This window comes from Coffea eugenioides, unplaced genomic scaffold, assembly GCF_003713205.1.
Source record: "Coffea eugenioides isolate CCC68of unplaced genomic scaffold, Ceug_1.0 ScVebR1_1071;HRSCAF=1861, whole genome shotgun sequence".
In the NCBI taxonomy this organism is placed as follows: domain Eukaryota; kingdom Viridiplantae; phylum Streptophyta; class Magnoliopsida; order Gentianales; family Rubiaceae; genus Coffea; species Coffea eugenioides.
The window spans coordinates 20,445-40,131 of record NW_020861445.1 but is presented as its reverse complement, the minus strand read 5'-3'; the positions used below and the strand labels follow the sequence as shown (position 1 = coordinate 40,131).

The following is a 19,687-nucleotide window of genomic DNA, read 5'->3' as shown; positions in this document are numbered from 1 at the left end:
ATAAGCAAAGCAGCCAGTTGAATAAGTTTCCCTTCTTCAACGCAGTAGCTGCCTACTTTCTCAACATCTTTAGAGTCAATGCCAGCGGAGAGCAACTTTACCACCTCCAGTGGTTTACGCTGCCATAAACAACAATAAACAGACATGCTAAGCTTGATATTGTATTTACTCTTTTCACTTAGTGAATTGGCTGTTGCAATGAAAAGAAAGAGGGGCTTAAACGTACCAAAGATGGTAGGCATAGCATATAAATCAACTTAAAGACAGATTTTTCTGGGGTCCAATCAGCAATAAAGTCATGATGGCTGAAACAAGAATAAACAAAGGAAAAGAAAAAGTTTACAGCCACCGAAGAACATGAACTTTTCAACAGTCATAAAAAATAGGCACTGAATCAAGGGCCAGGGACATGAGCATGAAATGGACAATGAAAAGAGCAAAAAATGAAAATACAGCATGAATATCGCAAACACATTAGCTGTAACCAGACACCCTGCATATGCCTAAGATATGTCAAAAAGGACAATATCACGTATGCCCGCTAACATAGGGCTTATTCTCAATTGCCTCTGATTTTCGAAAGCAGAACCAGAAATCCAAAACACCTACCATGCCTCTTCTGAAGTTCAGTCTCTTTGCCCAAAAAAGGTAAAAGCAGGCCTTAAAAAGTAACAGTGAACCAGGGGGAAAATGCTTTTCATAAATCAAAAGCTAAGATCAGGTATATAAAATCATTTAATAGATGAATAGACTCCTAGGCCAGAAACATAGGTGACGTGTGTTATTGAGCATAAACATATTTGTCAAATGTATGCAAGCATAGGTTTTCAAAGAGTGTGTAGCTTGACAAAAAATGTCCCTTTCATCATAAAGATAGAACACAAACTCATAGAAGCCATTTGAACAGGGGATGAGTCACTAAACTACATTACGCAATTGTTGGGTGGAGATTTGACTTCATAGTTATGGGTTTTCCTCCCAAGAAGAACCGAGGATGTGGAGATGCGATCACTGACTCTTCAGATTTCAGAGGAGGATGGGTAAACATGTCTCAGTGTGATTCTTTGATCCACTAATTTTCTAAGGCATAGGATGTGGGTGAAAGTATTCAAAGCACAGTGAATAACCGTCAGTATCTTCCCAAATATGCTTGTCATGCTAACATGTATGGGGTAGTATTTCTTAGAAAAGTAACAGTACAATATCGTGCAGAAACTGATCCTCTATGACAGAAAAATTTAAATCCAGCCAACTAGCTCTCCAGGAATCCAAAATCTACGAAAAAAGACATCCCCACTCAACTCCAATAAAACCCTAGATTTTTTGTATTAGATAGTTAACATTTGGAAAAAAATAAAAAGAAAAAAATGCAAAAGAAAAGGACCTACATCCATGTGAGAAATGCTCTCTTTGAAGGTTTCCCTAACTGAAGGTTGACCAAAGTTCTGGAAATTCCTAATCTCTTCACGGGCTCAGTAGAATGGAGCATCTACTTAAGTAATCACATGCAGGTATGTGTACAATTAACCATTTTAGAGAAACAAGATTCTAGTAAGTTGTGTAACACCTGGCAACTAAATAGTTTCAAGTCTTCTTTAGCCACCCAAAAAGAACAACAATGCAATCTCAAGCATCAATGCAACACTGGGCAAAGCAAAACATCTCAAATTTCAACAAATGATTAACAAATCAGTAACATCAATCCCATATCAAAGTTATGATTTCAATAGAAAAAGTGAGTTCAAATCCAATATCAACTAAGAAGTCAATTAACCTTCAAAATTTGAGTCATATTCAACTTTGCAATGAGAAAAGGGTCTCACACGTCATAAAGGGGCAAAGATGTTCTATTTTCAGTACAGGAGCCTCTAAGAATGAGAGAGAATTGAGAATAAAAAATGAAAACAAAGCAGAGAATCATGAACCATACTGGAGAGAAACTTCTGGTCGGCTGGAAAGAAGCTCAAAGTTAAAGGTTGGAAAGAAATAAAATCCTAACAGAACTGGGAATCGTACACATTAAAATCAGTGCTGGACGGAAGTTACTACTAGAAAGGTGTGATTTTTTCTGTGAAACATGTGCCTAAGTACACTTATTTTGCGCTGACAAGTTTCAAGTCTGAAACATGCAATTGATAGAACTTCAGAAACGTCTGTCTTCCTAACTTGTTTATAAAAGAGGTTTTCTAACACACCTAAATTCCACCCAACCTACCACGTATATACACACACTAACAATTACTTCCCTCCCTTGTGTTCATATACATTCCCTAATTAATCTTAATTTTCCAAAAAATCTAACACCGTACATCTTAATGAGTGCCCACTGGGCACCTGGTAGACAGACCCTATAAAAAATTGGACCGGACTGAATTGATCAAACACATAAAGAGACTTGGCTCTACTTTGTATAGCACATAGAAAGGACCAACACGTCCAAAACAGACTACTCAGCACTCAAAACCTAAACATAAAAATAAAGACTTACGATCAAATACTCATTCTTACACAATCTGAAGGAAACAGAAATCAGGAAGACTTGTCTGAGAATTATTCTGGTCATAAATGATAATAACCCACAAATCTTTCTGCACATTTCAAACACAAAATGCTGAAATGGATGAAATATTCAAGCTATGATGGTCAAACTATGTAGGAAGGCCCAATGATTGCTTATTTAAGACTCCAAACCAGTCCCTCCCTTCCTCTTCCATTCTGTTTTTTTTAGCTCAAAACATGGTTAAGCAAACTACATCCAATGCAGTTTCAACTACTAAATCGAAATTAAGGTAATCAAACTCAGTAAAAAATTGGATAACCATCTACTAGCAAAACCAAAATAGATGAAAGAAGTTAACCATATGTTATTAGTGCAGCCTAACAAAATATTTCTTTTTTCCCAGATGTTTATGGAACATTAAAAAAAAAAACTATATAGTTGAGGCATGTATATAATTAGTATCGCAGAGTACATGCCCAGATTACTCCTCGTAAAATAACAAATTTCAGATAAGAACCTTATTGCATCAAGTGCAACTTGCAAAGGAAGCTTATCATCAGCAACTACATTTGTCCGAGCTCCATGTTCAAGAAACAGCTTTGCTAGCTCAAATGACAGATGATGAGCAGCAAGGTGCAACGGGTATCCTCCACGAATAAGTGCTGCATTAATATCTACTTTGAGTCCAGTCTCTCCTGCAAGGAGAGCACTAGCACAATCAGTTGACCGGTGCAAACAAATCCTGGAAAGCATCTCACCAAGACTAACAGAACATATCCCATTCTTGCTATTTTTCAGCTGTTCTTTAACCAAGCTCGTAAATTTATGCTTGTCGTCAGCAGCAATGGAATTTGCTATGGGTCCCAGATCACAATTCACCTGATCACTTTCAAGATTCTCCATCAGCAATCTTCAAGATAATTGGCATCACAAGGAAAAGGAAAGTGGATTGCAAAAAAGGCAAGCACAAACAAGTTGAACTAGCATGAACAAACAAATCAGATAGCATAGAGGAAATTCCACCAAGTATGTTGGATGGTTCTGGAAAAATCAAAAGAACAAAGGAAACATCATAGAGGGTCATCTTAAACACTTCACATGTACATCACCTTGTCCGCTAAAAACCAACTCTTAGCATATTAGTGCTGCATAGCGCGTAGCGTGCAATTTAAAAGAAATATCATCATTGCTGCCTCCAAATGCCTGTTACTGCTAAGAGTTGAACTTTGCCGTCATTGGACTCTATCACTTTGACCACAGAAATAGCAAATCATGACTCCAGATATGCATAATTAGCTACTATGGCAGCAAAAGATTAGTGTATGCAACAATCAGTGGATGTTATTCTCAAGCCCCGATAGTTAACAAAGGCCAAAGGGATGTAATTTATGCAACTAGGCTCATCAGCACCCGCATGGAGCAAAATGGGTAACTGCGTTTCTGTAAGGTGTTTAAGAAGTGCACCTTTACAAAATTCTGAAGATAAGATTGATTAGTTCTATTTGCTTCTTGATCTGATAACAAACTCATGTCTGATTGGATGTTGAACCTTAACAGATGATACATATAAGTTCACTTTTGCGTACGTCTCTGCTTTTAATTTCTTTTGACCAGTCTGAAGTAAGAAAGTATGGAGCTATCAAGTACCATGCTAAGTAGATTACCATACCAAGAAAGGAGCAGCCAAACTTCGGATTTTAGTACTGTATGGTTAAATAGTAAGACAGTGGTTTTTTTTCTTATCGGATTCTATTTGTGCATGTGAACGCGTGCGTGTGTTAGAGAGGGAGAGATCATGATGTCTAATTGAAGGAAGCTGCTCTCCATGGTAGTTGCGATGAAGAATTGATGGTAGAATGATGAAATGCTATAACAAAATAAATACCACAAACGAGAATTAAAAAAGAAAAGTCAACTTTTGATCGGAAAATTAACAGGTACCAACCAACCTATTCAAAAGGCTCATTCTGCCCAAACTCTTTTTTGGTACCAATTCACCCATTGAACCCAATCAAATTGGAATCATCTAGGTCATTCCATTTGTTATTCGCCCTGATCTCAGAGACAACTGTACTGCTCCGTTAATTTTTGATAGCTAATTCCTTTGAGATAAAAGACGCACTACAGAAGTATAACCGGAATAGAGCACATTTAGAAGTTCAATAGGTGTTGAACTGACACACCGAAAGGAAAACCAAAAACGGTTCAGTGGGTGAAGAGATGCTTTTGAAAACTAATTTATTGAACAAAAAAGTTCAGTGGATAAAATGAATCTGTGAAATACTAGCTTATTCAGCACTCTGTTGCACCCTACCCCAAACTGTTTAGTACCATATGCAAACCAGGTAGGGGAAATGTAGTCTTCCTATCAACTTTGGGAACAACATGAAGGGTTTACAATGAAATGAAGGGGTAAGGTCGGGAAGCCATTTGTAAAAACAACAGATTTCTGACTGGTTCCCATGTAAGTGTGAAGAAATAAGAAGAAAAGCTGGACGAAGAAATAAGGTGTTTTTGGCTCCAAAATCTAACATTGTGGATATGTTTCACATTCTCATAATTACACTGCAAGTTCTCCAAACAAATACAGGACAGAATATTCAGCGCAATTAACATAAGTAATCAACAAAACTCGAGCAAAGCTGTCACCTTTTTCTCATCCATTGTTCCGGCTTCCAGAGCTCCGGCCAAAATCCGTCTTCTAGCAGACGCTAGTAAATTGGCAACCTTGAAACCCTATCAGTAAAGACTAAAGGCTAGTACTTTTTTTTTTTTTGGGGGTTCTGGCGGACCTTTTTCTTGGACAGGCTTTCTTATCTTTTTGACTGTCGGCCGAACGCAATTTAGTTAAGATCGGTAGCATCTTTAGCTAGAGTTATGGTCTTGGATACTTCTGTTGGCCCTGGGCTTCCCATTACTGATAGAACTTTAATGTGCGGCATTTTGCAACAACCTAGCTGTGCCGCACGGCCTGTTCATGGTTCGTTATTTTAGGTGATTATAAATTGGGAAAATCGCCAATTTAGTCCCTAAATATTTTCACTAACGCTAATTTGGTCCCTTAAAGTTTTTTACTATGAAATTAGTCCTCAAAGTAAAATATATACGTCAATTAAGGACCTGCGTCGTTGCGCCGCCGCAAACTTGTCTCTTATTGAAGTAGACGGCAGTCCATTCAGGGGCTTTTTGGGCACTTCATGCCATGAATTCTTAGAAGGAAGTCCTATGAGTAAGAAGCCCGGTGAAATTGCGAAATTTGGGCTTGAGAAGCCTGGTGAAATATGGGCAACTGGATATTCAAGAGGAATTGGAGTTGTTTTCAGAAGAATTCTTTGGACTGGGATTTGAGTTTCCTTAGAAATCTGATTTTTCTGTCTGATCCTGAAGCTTTGGAGGTTAGTGATGGTATTGGAAATTTGATTTTCGTGGATTTTCTTGTATGAATCTTTGGCAATTTAAGCTCGTCTTTTTTTACTGAATGTTGTTCGACAGGGGAGATTGCAGGAATTTTCAAGTCGGAAGATCAGTTTCTGGGTTGGTGAAGATCGGATTGGAATTCTTTTTTTTTTTTTTGTTTAATAGGGTAAATCACAGATCACCATAGATTCATATACCTAGGTATAATCAAAGGCGTATTTACATCTCCAAGTTCTTAAAAAACAAATAAATCAAAAGATCAACATTTCATAATCACAGCCGATGACAACGACGATGATATTTATGATCTTCAGTCTTCGTTCTTAATAGGATCTTCATAGTTGGGATCATTTACGGCGACAGCTTCTTTGTGGATCCGTCCTAGCTCAGCATCGGAGTAACAGTCACCGGACCACGTGAACTTGCCGCCATTGCCACCTTTCTTCGGCAATCCATTCATGCCTGTACCCGATTTCCTGTCTCTCCTGATCTCCTGACCGTTGCCGGCCTTCACATTTGTCTTGGAGCTTTTGCCGAAATTCCTCATCTGTCTCTCTCCGCCCATGGGTCTTCTATAGCTACTCTATCAATTGAAGTGAGTGGATTTGGAATTCAGACAAAGGATTAAAGCTCTGATTTACTTGAAACGGTTCCTAATTATGAGGACTAAAGACGATTAGAACCATTGTTGATTCTCGGTGGTTGATATGAGTTTTCAGATGGAAGCCTTTTTCTTTTTCTTTTGGGATTTTTCCCCGCCTTTTATCTTTACAACCAATTGAATTACTCAGAGATTTGTTCCAATGAACTTACCCTGTTATGAAAGGTAAAAAAATCTTCTTCATATGTTGTTTCTCCCAGAAAAATTTCAATATCTATTTTTGCAAGAGAAACAACTGGATTAGAAGCTTAGTCTTTCAAATTTGGTGACTAATCTAGTTGCCCAGTTGCCCAAAAATGGGGAAGTTTGCCCAACTGGATATGCCCAGTTGCCCAAAAGTTAGTAGCCATGGCCTCTAATCCAGTTGTCAAGCCTAGTGAAATTTCCCATGCCCAAATTCTGATGCTTGAGAAGCTGTAAATGCGAAAGACTAAGCTTGATAAAAGCTTAAGTACATCCATGCTTGGAGAAAATTGTCGAGCATTATCTTTGTTGCCGCATTTGCTGCTGTTCTTATATGTTCAGTCATGGCTGCTGCTATGGCTGTTCCTCCTGTTGCGGCCGTCCTTGCTGCTGCTACTTCCATCCCTCTGGGATCAATGGGGAAGTAGATTGATTCTCTTCTGCAGAGCTATGAAAATGCTGTCAAAGGACAGAAGGAGATCATGAGCTCAATTCGAGATAGAAAATTGGTTTGCGTCCAACATATGCCGAAATTAGGAAAACTTTTGAGAGAGTGCATGAAATGCCCAAAAAGCCCTTGAATGGACCGCCGTCTACTTCAATAAGAGACAAGTTTGCGGCGGCGCTACGACGCAGGTCCTTAATTGACGTATATATTTTACTTTGAGGACTAATTTCATAGTAAAAAACTTTAAAGGACCAAATTGGCGTTAGTGAAAATATTTAGGGACTAAATTGGCGATTTTCCCTTATAAATTATAATTTTGAATAATATTGCATCTGTTTATACTTATCAGTAGTATTTCAAACCTTTGGGGCGAAATGTTTAATTGGTCAAAATATACGGGGTCTGAATGTGATCATGCCTGAAAAGTTTTTTGATAGCTTCCACGGCCTCTTTTGTTGCTGTTGTGTTTTCTTACGCTGGGCTTCCTTCTTACCCTTTATTATCCTTAGTGTTTATCTTTTTTTTTTATACTACGGCGGCACCGGGTGTGGAGGCCGGAGAGGACTTGCCAGTGTGAGGATGGAAGCGGTAACAACCTGTTCTTTTATGTATTTTACATTCTGTTTTTAGAGTCTTCTTTTAATCGATCTGTTTGTCGGATTCGTTTACTGAGTTTACAGATAAATGAAAAGAAATTTATAAAGTTTGGAGTAGAGAAAAGAACACTACAACCTAGTACTTGATGTAACAAGCATTTCGTTTCAGAGCAAAAGTTCGGCTATTTGTATCCTAATAAGTCTGTTTGTATTGTTAACTTGTTCTTAAATATTTAGGTTGTAATGGAGTAAAATATGGTGAATCGCATTATAAGATTTCAGCTTCTCTTCTATGTTAAAGATTTGTTCGATTTGAGTGAGATCTAGAGCGGACATAGCACTTCCAGACAAATCGGTTGTTGTCATTTGCCTACTTCAAACCTAAAAAAAATGGGATCTTTTTGCTAACTCTAGAGCTTCTGAGCTAATGAAACCTTTTGTTGAAGAGTTACCAAGTCAAAAAAGAAGAAAAAGAATCCAGTGAGAGAAGAAATTAAAGGGGATGTCTGTCGTTGTAGGGAACGTCGTTTTCTGGTGGTAAAATTTTTCTCTTTCTGCTTTTCCCCGGGCTGCAATAACGAGACGAAGAGTTAGAAATTTTTGGACGCTGGAGATCAGGATTAGTGCTAGCATAGAGATTTTTTTTTATTTCTTTTTTTGTAAAAGAAATTGTATACTAACATCTTTGCTGCCTTTTGCTTTTTCTTTTTCCCTCGTCTGCCTAAAAAGCAGCCTATTTGGCTTAATAATAATGAGTTGGAGAAGGGGAAATCTTTGACTTTGTTCTATAACTATTACCGGATAGAGGAGAAGATTTCGACATTTGAATATGGGAAGCATGGGGAGGAGCATGGCGAGGTTCAGCATGTTTGCAGATCTTTGACTCTGGATGAAATGATTGAGCGTGCACTCTTGCATGATGACAAGGATGAATTTGTCCCTCTGATAAACGAGAATTATGAAAGCACAAAAGACGTGCCGGGTTGGATTTTGGAACAGATGTTTGCATTCGATTCTTCGAAATGTTTTGCTGCTGTGATCAATGGAGAAACTGGAACCAAATTTTGTTTACGTAACCATGAGTCGTTTTCGGGTTGTAGCAGACCTCCTCTTTTGCATTTGGCAGCTTATTTTTCATCTGTTGGAATAACTAAGTGGTTGCTGGCTAATGGGGATGCAGAGGGAGCAAATTATATGTGTGAAAGTGATTTTTATCATATGAAGGATATGCTGCCAATAGATGTTGCCCTTTTATCTGTAAGGTATATGTCAACTCGATCTTTTCTTGCAATGTTAAATTTTCTTTCTTGCCTTAATCAGTAGTTGCACTAATTAGCTGAGAACAGTTACTGTTCAGTTACCATTCTTTTTTACAATTCGTAATATGGACTGGATCACCTTGTTCTAGTTACTGCAATGTTTGCCCCTATGTTCTCCATGCTATTGTTGCTGCAATAGAACTTGCTCACCAAATTCATTATGGTGAATGCCTTGTGTTGTCTAAGGATGGCAACGGGCGGGGATTTGGGCTGATTTGAGCTGCCTACAAATTCCCCCCGCCCCAGCCCCAGCCCCATCCCCCGTCCCCGTCCCCGCCCCGCTTCCCTCCACGGGTGTCCCTGTGGGCTTAATAAAAATTTGTTATATAATTTTATTATAGTTGAATTTTAGCAAATAATCAAGTACTAAAATATCAACATATTACCAAATTATTATTCATTGAAATTTCACAATTGAAACTTATAAAAACAATCAAACAAAAGTTATTTGAATACAATCCAACATGATGAAATAAATATAACTAAAATAGTCAAGTTTTCATTTTTGGCACAAATATAATCACTAATTCATTGTTGTGCTTGTGCTTTTTTTTGAGAAAAAAATGTTATTGTATTAAGTGTAATTAGGGATTTAGTATAAATGTATTAGTAAATTTAGTATAACCAATTAATAATTTGTATTAGTACACATATATAATTATTAGCATAATTGATAATATCAATTATATTACATATACTAATATATATTATATAATACATATGACTAATAATATCATTATCATAAGTTTGTAACTAATTAAATTATATATTATATATATAATCATATACATATATATTTTATACATTTATTTTTTTAAAGCGGGTGGCGGGGCGGGGGGGGGAGAAATTCCCCCGCCCTCGCCCCAACCCCCCCTAGTCCCCCCGCAGGCACCCGCCCCCATTGCCATCCTTACCTATTATTGCCTTTGAGGTCTGTCAAACTAATCTTTTCGCAATTACCTTGTTGCTTGTCTATTTGCACAGGAGTGGAATACAATTGAATGGTTGGACTAGACAAGAATCAATTTTCAGTCTCTTCTTCGGTCTTTTGAGAGGCGAAAAGGTTCTTTCTGAATTATCATCCGGTGCTTCTTGGGGCATTTTTTAACTTTTCTGGATTTGCCTTATGGGTAGTTATAAATTCCCCCCCCCCCCCCCCCAAAACCCTTGGTTTTGCCTTATTCATCGAAGAAAACTTCTTCTGGCAGCGTAGAAGTATGGAAGTCTTGAGATTGCTTGCACAGCATACAAATGAGATTAGGGAGCAATTTTTCAAATATACTAAGCCAGGCAAACTTGTTGATGTAGCTGCCCTTTTGTTAGTAGCTCATCAAAAGCTTATGCCTCTAAATGTCACTAAGGAAATGCATGGCCTTCCTTTAGCTGGAGAACAGTCTGACATCACAAAATTTGTTGCATGCAAGATTTCAAGAATAGATATTCTTCAAAAGAGATCATTGTACTCTGATGTTGACAATGAGCTCCTGCAAGAATGGAAGGATATGAAGGCTCGTATGAAGATGATCTTACTGTTGTTTAAGATATTTGAGAATATTGGTCATTCTCTAAGCGCATTTCTCCAGCTAGACCCAGATCAGGTATGGTTTTATTCCTTTCTTTGGTGGTATTTTCTTTTTGTCTATATCTGAAGTGTGTTGCAGAAACCTTTATCCACTTCTGCTCTCTGTAGACTATACAAAATGATCTAGATATGGTAAGTGTTGAAGGTTTTCTTTGCTATTAACCTCACAATGACAAAAGGCAGGGTTTACAATGACATCAAAATTACACAGAGTTCTACTATATAATCAATGCATTGTTTTTTGACTTACTCCTTTTTATTTTTTTGAAGATCTAATTTGGTTGGTCACATGTTCATAAAGTATCCATTTTGTTCTTGTTGTGTGTTGACTTGACAAAAAGAAAAACCAAAGTGTAATTGAATTTTCAGTCACCTGCATTTGTCTTATATGGGAAGAATGTGCATTATGGTCTTTTGCATGATAGATTCATGACTTCTGATATGTTTCTTTACAGGAAGAAGCTAGATTGGCAGCAAAACTTGCCTGGATCTTCGAGCAAACAGGATTGCATGTAAAGGACCGAGATATCCATGGTGTTTGCAGGTTTTGGTACTATTAACCTTTTGGTGTTGTTTGTTGCATAACCTCCTATACGTGAAAAATGACAAAACCAGCAATTCAGGATGAGTCAGTCAGTTTATTTTTGATGGATTGTCACCACGTCACCAATTCTTTGTAGTCCTTAGCTTGCAATTTAGCTGTAGAACTTGCCTAAACCCTTAGCCAAACCTGGAACTATTGTTGGTTGACATAATTTTACAATGCTCTAGTGTTTCCAAGAATGTTGTATGGCTTAACATGATCAATCTTTATATGGTAATATTTAATGCTGGAATATCATAGAATGGGATGTCTGATTCCTTATCTTGTTGTCCCTAAACAAGCCAAATGATATCACAAGACAGTTCAGCTGAATTTGGTACCAGATGATACATGCTAGACACAAGCTCAAATTATAGGCTTTCAGGAGGGGTAAGTGAAAGAAAAGTTTAGTGAGTTTTTATTTGATAATTAATATCCGAAGTAGATTAAACAAAAGTTGACTTTGAAATTGAATGAGTTAATATGGTCCTATAATGTGCATGGACCTTCAGAGAAGTGACTACTGTAAGAAGCCCATATCAAATTTGCACATGTTTTGATGTTTTCAAATGGACTTCCCTTTTAGGAAGCCCATTTATATGGTTAATCACCAAACTCCACTTGCATTGTTAAGAACTTCCTCAGTACCCTTTGTCAGGACGTAACTTTTCTTTGGTGGACTTTCCTTTAAGCCCTTTTTTTGCAGGCTTTCTTGCTGATATTGTTTCCCCATCTTTTTGTGTTTCCTTTTTCCTGTAGTACTGGTGCCTGTGCAAATTTGACTCTTGTAAATAAGATAGGTAAGCGTTGGGTCCTTCACTTTGAGATAATTTGGAAGCAGAGCAATTTGCTAGCAATGTTTTTTTGACATAGTTTATGTTCAGTGTATGCAAGAAGTAGGGGGTGTGGCAGTTGTATGAATTTTGGACACGAGGAGAAGAGGAGTTTGGAGGGCTTCATAGTTGGTGTTCCTAAAATTCAGGTAATGAAACTGCATGTCTTATTTAGCAGAGGCAGATCTAGTGGTTTTAGGGAAAAGTTCTTTTTTGTCTAATGAACCAGCCTTGCTGTTCTTAACCTCACGAGTGTATTAATGCCTGGCAAAGCTAGAAATTGAATATATCTTACAAGATTCAAAGAACCAAATTTCCTTTCATTTTTGCATGGTCAACGTGTTGAAGAGCATTTAGCTTGAGATATAAAAGTATTCATCATGAAGTTTTGCCCTAGTGTTCTAAACAAAAAGATATTGATCCGAGGTTTAGTGAACGAAAATAAGGTGCTTTTACTGATGATGATTACAAATTTCTGCCTTCCTTTTACCACTCGGTGCATAATTTAAATGTTATACCAAAACCCATTTGTAAACATACACTAATAGTTCATGTTAAGAATTGTTCTGATGCATGAAAAACTAAATATCAGAAGATGATTGATGTCCTACGAATGCGCGACCTATAAACACGAAAATCGTGCTCGAGTACATGTAAAAGAATCAAGCTTTGGAATTGGATAGCAAAGTTGAAGTTTCTAATTCAATATAGAGATGAAAGATGAAATTACAGGACTGCAAACTATACTTGGTGAATTGGTAATGCTTGAGTAGAGCTTTCACAAACATCATGTAGTGAATAGCTCCATCCTATCAAGAGATGATAATTATTAACATCTAATTGAAGCCCAACTTGAGTAATCAGGTCATCTTATTGTGTTTCTTGTGGTTGAATGGTATTCAGCTGCCTTGGTTTTGAGTTTAAGTAGCTCTAGTGCTCATCTTTAGCTGTTTGGGAATTTGTTGTGCTCTCTCAACGTTGAAGTAGCTTTAGGTGGACTGTAATTAACATTCTGAACTGGAAACTTTCTTCTTGTTATATCTCTGAATTCCTCTTAATCTATATAGATGGTATTCAGCTGCTTTATTTGTGCATTTACTAGCCGTATGAATATTTGTGGTGCTCTCTGGACTCCAAAGTAGCTTTAGCTGGACTATTATCAACATTCGAACTTCAAAGTTTTCTTGTTTTTTAATCTCTGAATTCTTCTTAATCTATAGCTGTATTCAATATAAAGCAGCATAAGCTTTAGGAAAAAAAGATGATGTACAGCTGGTTGAAATTGTTTTTTATCATTAAAAAACTTGATGGCTTTTAACCCTTTGCATTTCCTTTTTTTTTTTTTTTTTTTGTCGAAATGTTAGGATAATTTCATTCATCAGTGTAATGGAAGTTACATGTGCGAGCAAAGGCTCGAAAAACTGTACATTTAGTGCTCAATGACACTGAGGCATAGGAGCTAAGTCTTTTACTACTTTCCATACTATCTTCCCTAACCAGGCAAATAGAGCACAAGTGAAACAACTCCTCCATGTTAGAAATGTCATCAATCAAAGTAGCTATTCTACTATCCGAGGGTCTCTGATGCTTTAGTTGTCTCATTAGTTCCTTGTTCTGGGAGTGGAGCTTAACTCTACCCCACTGCTGTCCCAATGCTTTGCATGAGACAAGTTTGATTGCCACCGCATCATCTAGGACTTTGTTTCCCAAGCTTCTCTCTTTGCATTTCCTTTTTAACCATGCTGAATTTGCAGTAACTTGACTTGGTAATAATATCTCATCCAGCCTAAGCATAAAGCCACGGAAAGCTTTTTGTTGTTTCAAATTATGATATTGATTGGGAAGCCTGTCTGAGACTGGGTACACATCTTGTGATTGATTTTTGAGATCCTTCCTCGTGGAATCATATGGTGGCTAAAATGTGTGTGGTAGAAAATTGGAGGCAGATTTTCTTTAAGATTTCTCGAGCTTGAAAGAATCCTAGGCTTATTTGTAGTGAGCTTGTATCAGCACTTGAGTTCTTTTGATGGTCATTCATTCCTGCTAATGTACAGCTCATGAACCCTCTAAGGAGTTATTGTACACCTGTTATTTAGTATGACCTTGAACAGAAATGCTGAGCTAATCCTGGAAATCACGGACTTGGGAATAGATCCTTTGGGCTAATAGGATTGGGGATGATACTTGGAATTCTGCATTGATTCTAATCTTATGAGGCAATGATGTCAACACTCATTTTGTTTGTCCAAATTATTCTTTACCCGCTGACAGTCAATTTAAGGAATCTAAATTTGATTTTCTAAAGAAGTAAAGGTAGCATTCTACTTAACATGTCTTCTGGTTATGTGCAAAACAGCAACAAGCTTCCTGTAGTATTCCTATTGGACACTCATCATATCATACACTGACTTCTGTTGGAGCAAAAAAAGAATCTGGATCTGCTGGTCAACTGAAGATTATGTATAGTGTAGCGCCAAAGGGCGGGTTCACCAAGTACTCTACTTTCCTTGTGAAAACCTTGAAAAGGGGAATGCGGCACATGTAGATGCCCTTGCTGTAATTGACAACATTGCAGGTAGCATTTCCCTCCCTTGTGAAACCTGTTAAATCTGTGTCTGAGTTGCAGTACTAGAATCGTTATATTGGACTTCAAACAGTTTAGGATTTAAAGTTGCTGGCTTTTGACTCTGCTTCTGTTTGTTTAATGGATCTCGTTGTAGCTTCTTAGCATTTCAGACATCAGGGAAGAAAGTTTGTTCTTTCTCATTAAGTACCTATTGTAATTTATGGTCTTTATTTTTTACCTAAGATACGTGTCCTAACTGTGTGGATGATATTGAACTTGGTTCAGTTTTGACCTTTACCATGCAGGGAAGGTTCCAGTTGGTTGTCTTGAAGCGAGTGAGCATCTCTTTAACTGTTCTCTAGTACGTTATTGAAGACTCAGTCCAATGTGTTTTTGTCCGTCTGGAATGGAACTGGGGATTTCTTTTGGTCGTAGAGAGTGAATTATTGGACCAGACTCTTTATGTCCTTGCCCTATCATCTTATTTAGAGTGAATGGCCCAAAAGGTCACTAAACTATTAAAAATGGCACCCTTTGGTCACTAAACTTTTTTTGTGGCCGAAAAGGTCACTAAACTCACAAAAACTCTCCAGCGAAGTCATTTTACCGAATTTCAGCGGTTCCTCATCCGGTAACAGGGTCAATATGGAGTGGAGGAATATAGTAAAGGGGCAAAAATGTCCGAAAGATTATTGGAATAGGTGAAGCCATAGATTGTCTCAATCCCAAACCACTTTTGAACCCATAGATTGACTTCGTCTTCTCCGGCAGTAAAAAAAGTGACTTTGACCATCTGTAAACCAAATCAGAATAGCAAACCTCTTCGAGTTACAGCCTAAACCCATCTCAAAAACAAGAGTAGCCGAGGAAATTGTGAAGCTGGTGATTTCAATGAAGTGGGTGAAGCGACCGAGGGATGAGTATGCTGACCCGTACACGATGTATGGTAAGTTATTAAAAAATTTATTTTGGTGAAGAAGAATGTTGGTAAAAGATAGTGCAAAGTCTGAAAATGTTAATACGAAATGCAAAAATGTCGAAGAGGTTTTAGGGTTTAATGGGTTATTTTATATATAACAAAGGGGGCATGAAAGGGACAAGAGAGAATGGTCCTCCCTTTTGTCGTCATAGTAGGTTACAAGGGGTCCTACATTCGCATGTCGTTAAACTAAATTAATTAGGCAGAAAAAATGTGAATTTTATTGTATTTGTTGACTAACTGCGGTATAATATTAAGGTTTTGTGTGGGAATTAGAAATGAACCTGTATTGAAGACTTAAAAATTAATTTCAGATTGTAGTTTTTATTAAAAGATTGGATATTTATCAATTAACAATACCTGCAACTATTTGATCTTTGTGATGCAGAGCATGGATGCTCATTATTTACAGTTAAGATGCGGCATGGTGGCAGAATTGAAGGGGATAAATATAAGAGTTATGTTGGTGGAGAGGTAGACTATTTTGATCTTTGTGATGGTGATACAATGTCATTGCATGAGATTAATGATATGGTGAAAGAGTGTGGCTACAACAAGGATGTCATATTGTACTATTATCTTGATCCAAGAAGTGATATCAACAATGGATTGAAAGAACTCCAAACTGACGAACATATCAGACAGTTTTGTAGTTGGGTGGAGCAGTTCAAGTTGATGGAAGTGATATGCGACCATGTTCCAGATGACGAGGTGTTAAAAATTCAAACAAAGACCATCGTAGAGCCACCGGATGTGCACAAGTCTACAGTGATCGTTGAGGAAATTGATGATGGGGAGGAACGTCAAACAATGAATGCGTGTAATAGTAAATCTGTGAAGAAAAAGGGTAGATTCCGTACACGATCATTTGCTGCTTTAGAGTGGAAGGATAGCACTATACAAAAAAAAGCAGTGCATGAAGCTATTGACCAAGGTGATGCATCTACAATTACAGCAGGCTTGCACTCAACTTCTGGAGATGGTGAAAATGAGGGAGAAGGAGGCGAGTGTGATGATGGGGATGGAACATGTGATGCCAGGGAATTTGAACAATACACAGATTATTATCGGGACGATGAAATGTATGAAACACAAAGTATGCAGCAGCCTCCAACACAATGTGGTCAACCACATGAAACTCATGCTGAGTCAAGTGAAAGGCAGGTAGAAAATGAAATTGATATTGGCGAAGGAGATAGTGAAAGGCAGCCAAGTGAGCAACCTAGCCAGGCAGGAACTCAAGCATCAAAAATTACAAATTTGAGGAGGAGTTCTAGGTTGAGCAGCAAACGGAAAGGTGATGTCACAGCTACTGAAACTACACGGGAAAGTGAAGACCGTGGCCCCCAAACTACACAGCAAACACGGACAACTAATGCTAGCAATGAAAATCCACTTTTGAATGATGGAATGGAGATGGAACTCAACAGCAATAATGGGTCGTCTGACGAGGAAATCCAAGAGGTAAACATGAATTATACTAACTTTGATATGGAGAAGTTTATGAAAAATCCTGAATTTGAGGTTGGTATGAAATTTGGAAGTAAGGGTCTGTTTAGAGAAGCTATTAGGAATTACTCGATTCTTACTGGGAGACCCGTATTTATGTACACAAATGACAAATCTAGATTGAGGGCAAAATGTGTGGCACCCTGTCCGTGGTTTGTGTATGCTTCTAAAGTTCCAGCATTGAACAACTCAGATTTTGTTTTGAAGACATTGAATGATGTTCACAATCATTGCAGTCATGCCTGGAAAAATAAACACATGTCTACCTCTTGGCTGGCAAACAGATATGAAGATCAAATAAAGTCAAATATGTATATGCCAGCAAAGCAAATTAGGCAGGTTGTGGATGAACAATATAAGTGTGAGATTAGTAGAAGTATGGCTTACAAGGCAAGGACTAAGGCTAGAAAGAATATTAAGGGAAGTGTAGCAGAACAATATGCTTTTGTTTGGGAATATGCTGCTGAATTACAGAGGACCCATCCAAATACAACAATTGACATTCAATACAATCCGAGAAATGATCCTGATGAGAGACCTACATTTACCAGATTCTATTGCTGTTTAGGACCTCTCAAAAAGGGGTTTAATGAGGGTTGTAGGCCCATTATAGCACTTGATGGGTGTCACACAAAAGGAGCATATCCGGGACAATTGTTGACAGCTATTGGGCCAGATCCCAATAATGGATGGTGGCCCATTGCTTGGGCTGTTGTTGAAAAGGAGGCAAGAGAGCAGTGGCATTGGTTTCTGAGCTTATTGATTAAAGACTTACAAATAGCCACTGCCAGCAGTCATTACACATTTATTTCGGACCAACAAAAGGTGAAGCACTCATATCTTATCATTATTGTTGATATTAGTTACTATTTGGTTTATTAGAGTTGACCAATTTTTCACAATTTGTTATTGTAGGGGCTTGATAGTGCACTTTTGGAACTTCTTCCATATTGTGAACACAGATTCTGTGTTCAACACATGTACAGGAATTTCAAGAAAAAACATCCTGGGCAGATTTTAAAAGATAGACTATGGAGCATTGCAACAGCTACAACTGTTGAGTTGTATGAGGCAGAACTTGATGACTTGAAAGAGTATGACCAGCTTGCATATGCATGGGTCAAAAGGGCACCACCACCACAGCATTGGTGTAAGGCATTCTTTCCTCATCATGTTAAATCTGATATGTTAGTTAATAATCTCTGTGAGACGTTTAATGCAAAAATATTAGAATACAGGGATTTACCTATTATTGGAATGATGGAAGGAATTAGGGAGTATTTAATGGGTAGAATAGGAGATAGGGCGGCTTGGATGAAAAAATGCCCTGGTGCTGTTGGTCCAACTATTAAGGAGTTGATTGAAGAGAGGGCAAAACAGTCTAGAAAATGGAAAACTGTGGCAAATGGTGATGGGGGTTATCAAGTCAAAGGGCCTAAAGGGGAACAATATGCTGTATATGTACAAGAAAGAACATGTACTTGTAATTTATGGCAAGTTAGTGGCCTGCCATGCTGCCATTCCATTGCAGCACTTCATAGAATGAATGAGGACCCGTGCATGTATACTGATGGGTGTTACTCCAGGGAACTATTTTTAAAAATTTATGAGAATGTCCTCTACCCTATCAGTGGAAAAGCACTTTGGCCAACTAGTACAAATCCGGTGTTAGGCCCCCCAATACCATGTGTGCAAGCGGGAAGACCTAGAAAGGCAAGAAGAAAAGATGTTACAGAGAATAGAAGCCACTCTGGGTCACAAAATGCAACTGTCCACAAAATGAAAAAACATGTTGTTATGCATTGTAGAAACTGTGGTTTGGCAGGTCATAATCGAGCTACATGCAAAGCTCAAGATGGTGCTGAAACTGAGCATTTAAGACAGCAAAATGCAACTGGCCAACCAAACAAATTTGTAGCTCCGGGTTGTAGTGAGGAGGATCCTGTTCCCAAATCTAGAGAAGAGAGTGTTATGCATGAATCTGGTGAACAGAATGCTGAAAATGTTGACGTTGAAGTTGGCAATTTTTTCCAACAATATGATAATATTGCTGTTCAGCCATCAACTTTAGAAGGTGCACAACAATCAATGGAAGGAGCAAATGTTGCTGCCGAAGGTGACACTAGTAATCCAACAGAGATGTTGAGGACGATTGCCAGTCCAACTAATAAGAGGCAAATTAGAAAGATAAAGACCCCTGTTAGCTATCAACATTTCTAACTATTGTATATTGTAATTGTAGTTCATGGAATAACTGAGTGAAATGTTATTTGGTTTTTGTGATCAGGTCCGGCGAACTCGACCAGATGCTCCCAGAACAACAACAAGTCAAAAAGATCCTCGTCCGGCTGCATCTACTGATAATACGCAGAAAAGGGTGGTCCAAAAAAAGAGAAAATTGACGGATGCTGAAAAGGGTGCGATCAATGCCAATTATGCATATTTGGGAAAAGAACCACCATTCAAGGTTGGAAATTGGGCAGGAAGATCATTTGGAAGAGGACGTGCAAC

General features: G+C 38.0%; 2 protein-coding genes across 6 annotated transcripts; one reads left to right on the top strand and one right to left on the bottom strand.

The window, feature by feature from the left end:
* Window positions 1-6: 6 nt before the first annotated feature.
* LOC113754816 lies at window positions 7-5,441 on the bottom strand (the record flags this gene model as incomplete). Its single annotated transcript, XM_027299070.1, has 4 exons — window positions 5,150-5,441; window positions 3,018-3,379; window positions 227-305; window positions 7-119 (listed from the first exon to the last, which is right to left on the bottom strand). Coding segments are annotated over exons 1-4 (569 nt in total), but the record flags the coding sequence as incomplete, so codon positions are not given.
* A 2,244-nt stretch (window positions 5,442-7,685) lies between these two features.
* LOC113754814 lies at window positions 7,686-15,169 on the top strand. 5 transcript variants are annotated; one of them, XM_027299066.1, is made up of 9 exons: window positions 7,694-7,797; window positions 8,535-9,067; window positions 10,109-10,187; window positions 10,333-10,722; window positions 11,162-11,250; window positions 12,049-12,089; window positions 12,174-12,271; window positions 14,479-14,697; window positions 14,974-15,169. In XM_027299066.1, exons 1-8 carry the CDS (start codon window positions 7,789-7,791, stop codon window positions 14,665-14,667), a joined length of 1,428 nt encoding a protein of 475 aa, XP_027154867.1. In that variant the 5' UTR covers window positions 7,694-7,788; the 3' UTR covers window positions 14,668-14,697; window positions 14,974-15,169. The 5 variants fall into 5 exon arrangements, 4 of the variants coding, with proteins under 4 accessions (XP_027154867.1, XP_027154868.1, XP_027154866.1 ...); XM_027299065.1 differs by having other exon boundaries at window positions 7,695-7,797; window positions 14,994-15,169; XM_027299068.1 differs by having other exon boundaries at window positions 7,696-7,797; window positions 8,538-9,067; window positions 14,994-15,169.
* The last annotated feature ends 4,518 nt before the right edge of the window (window positions 15,170-19,687 follow it).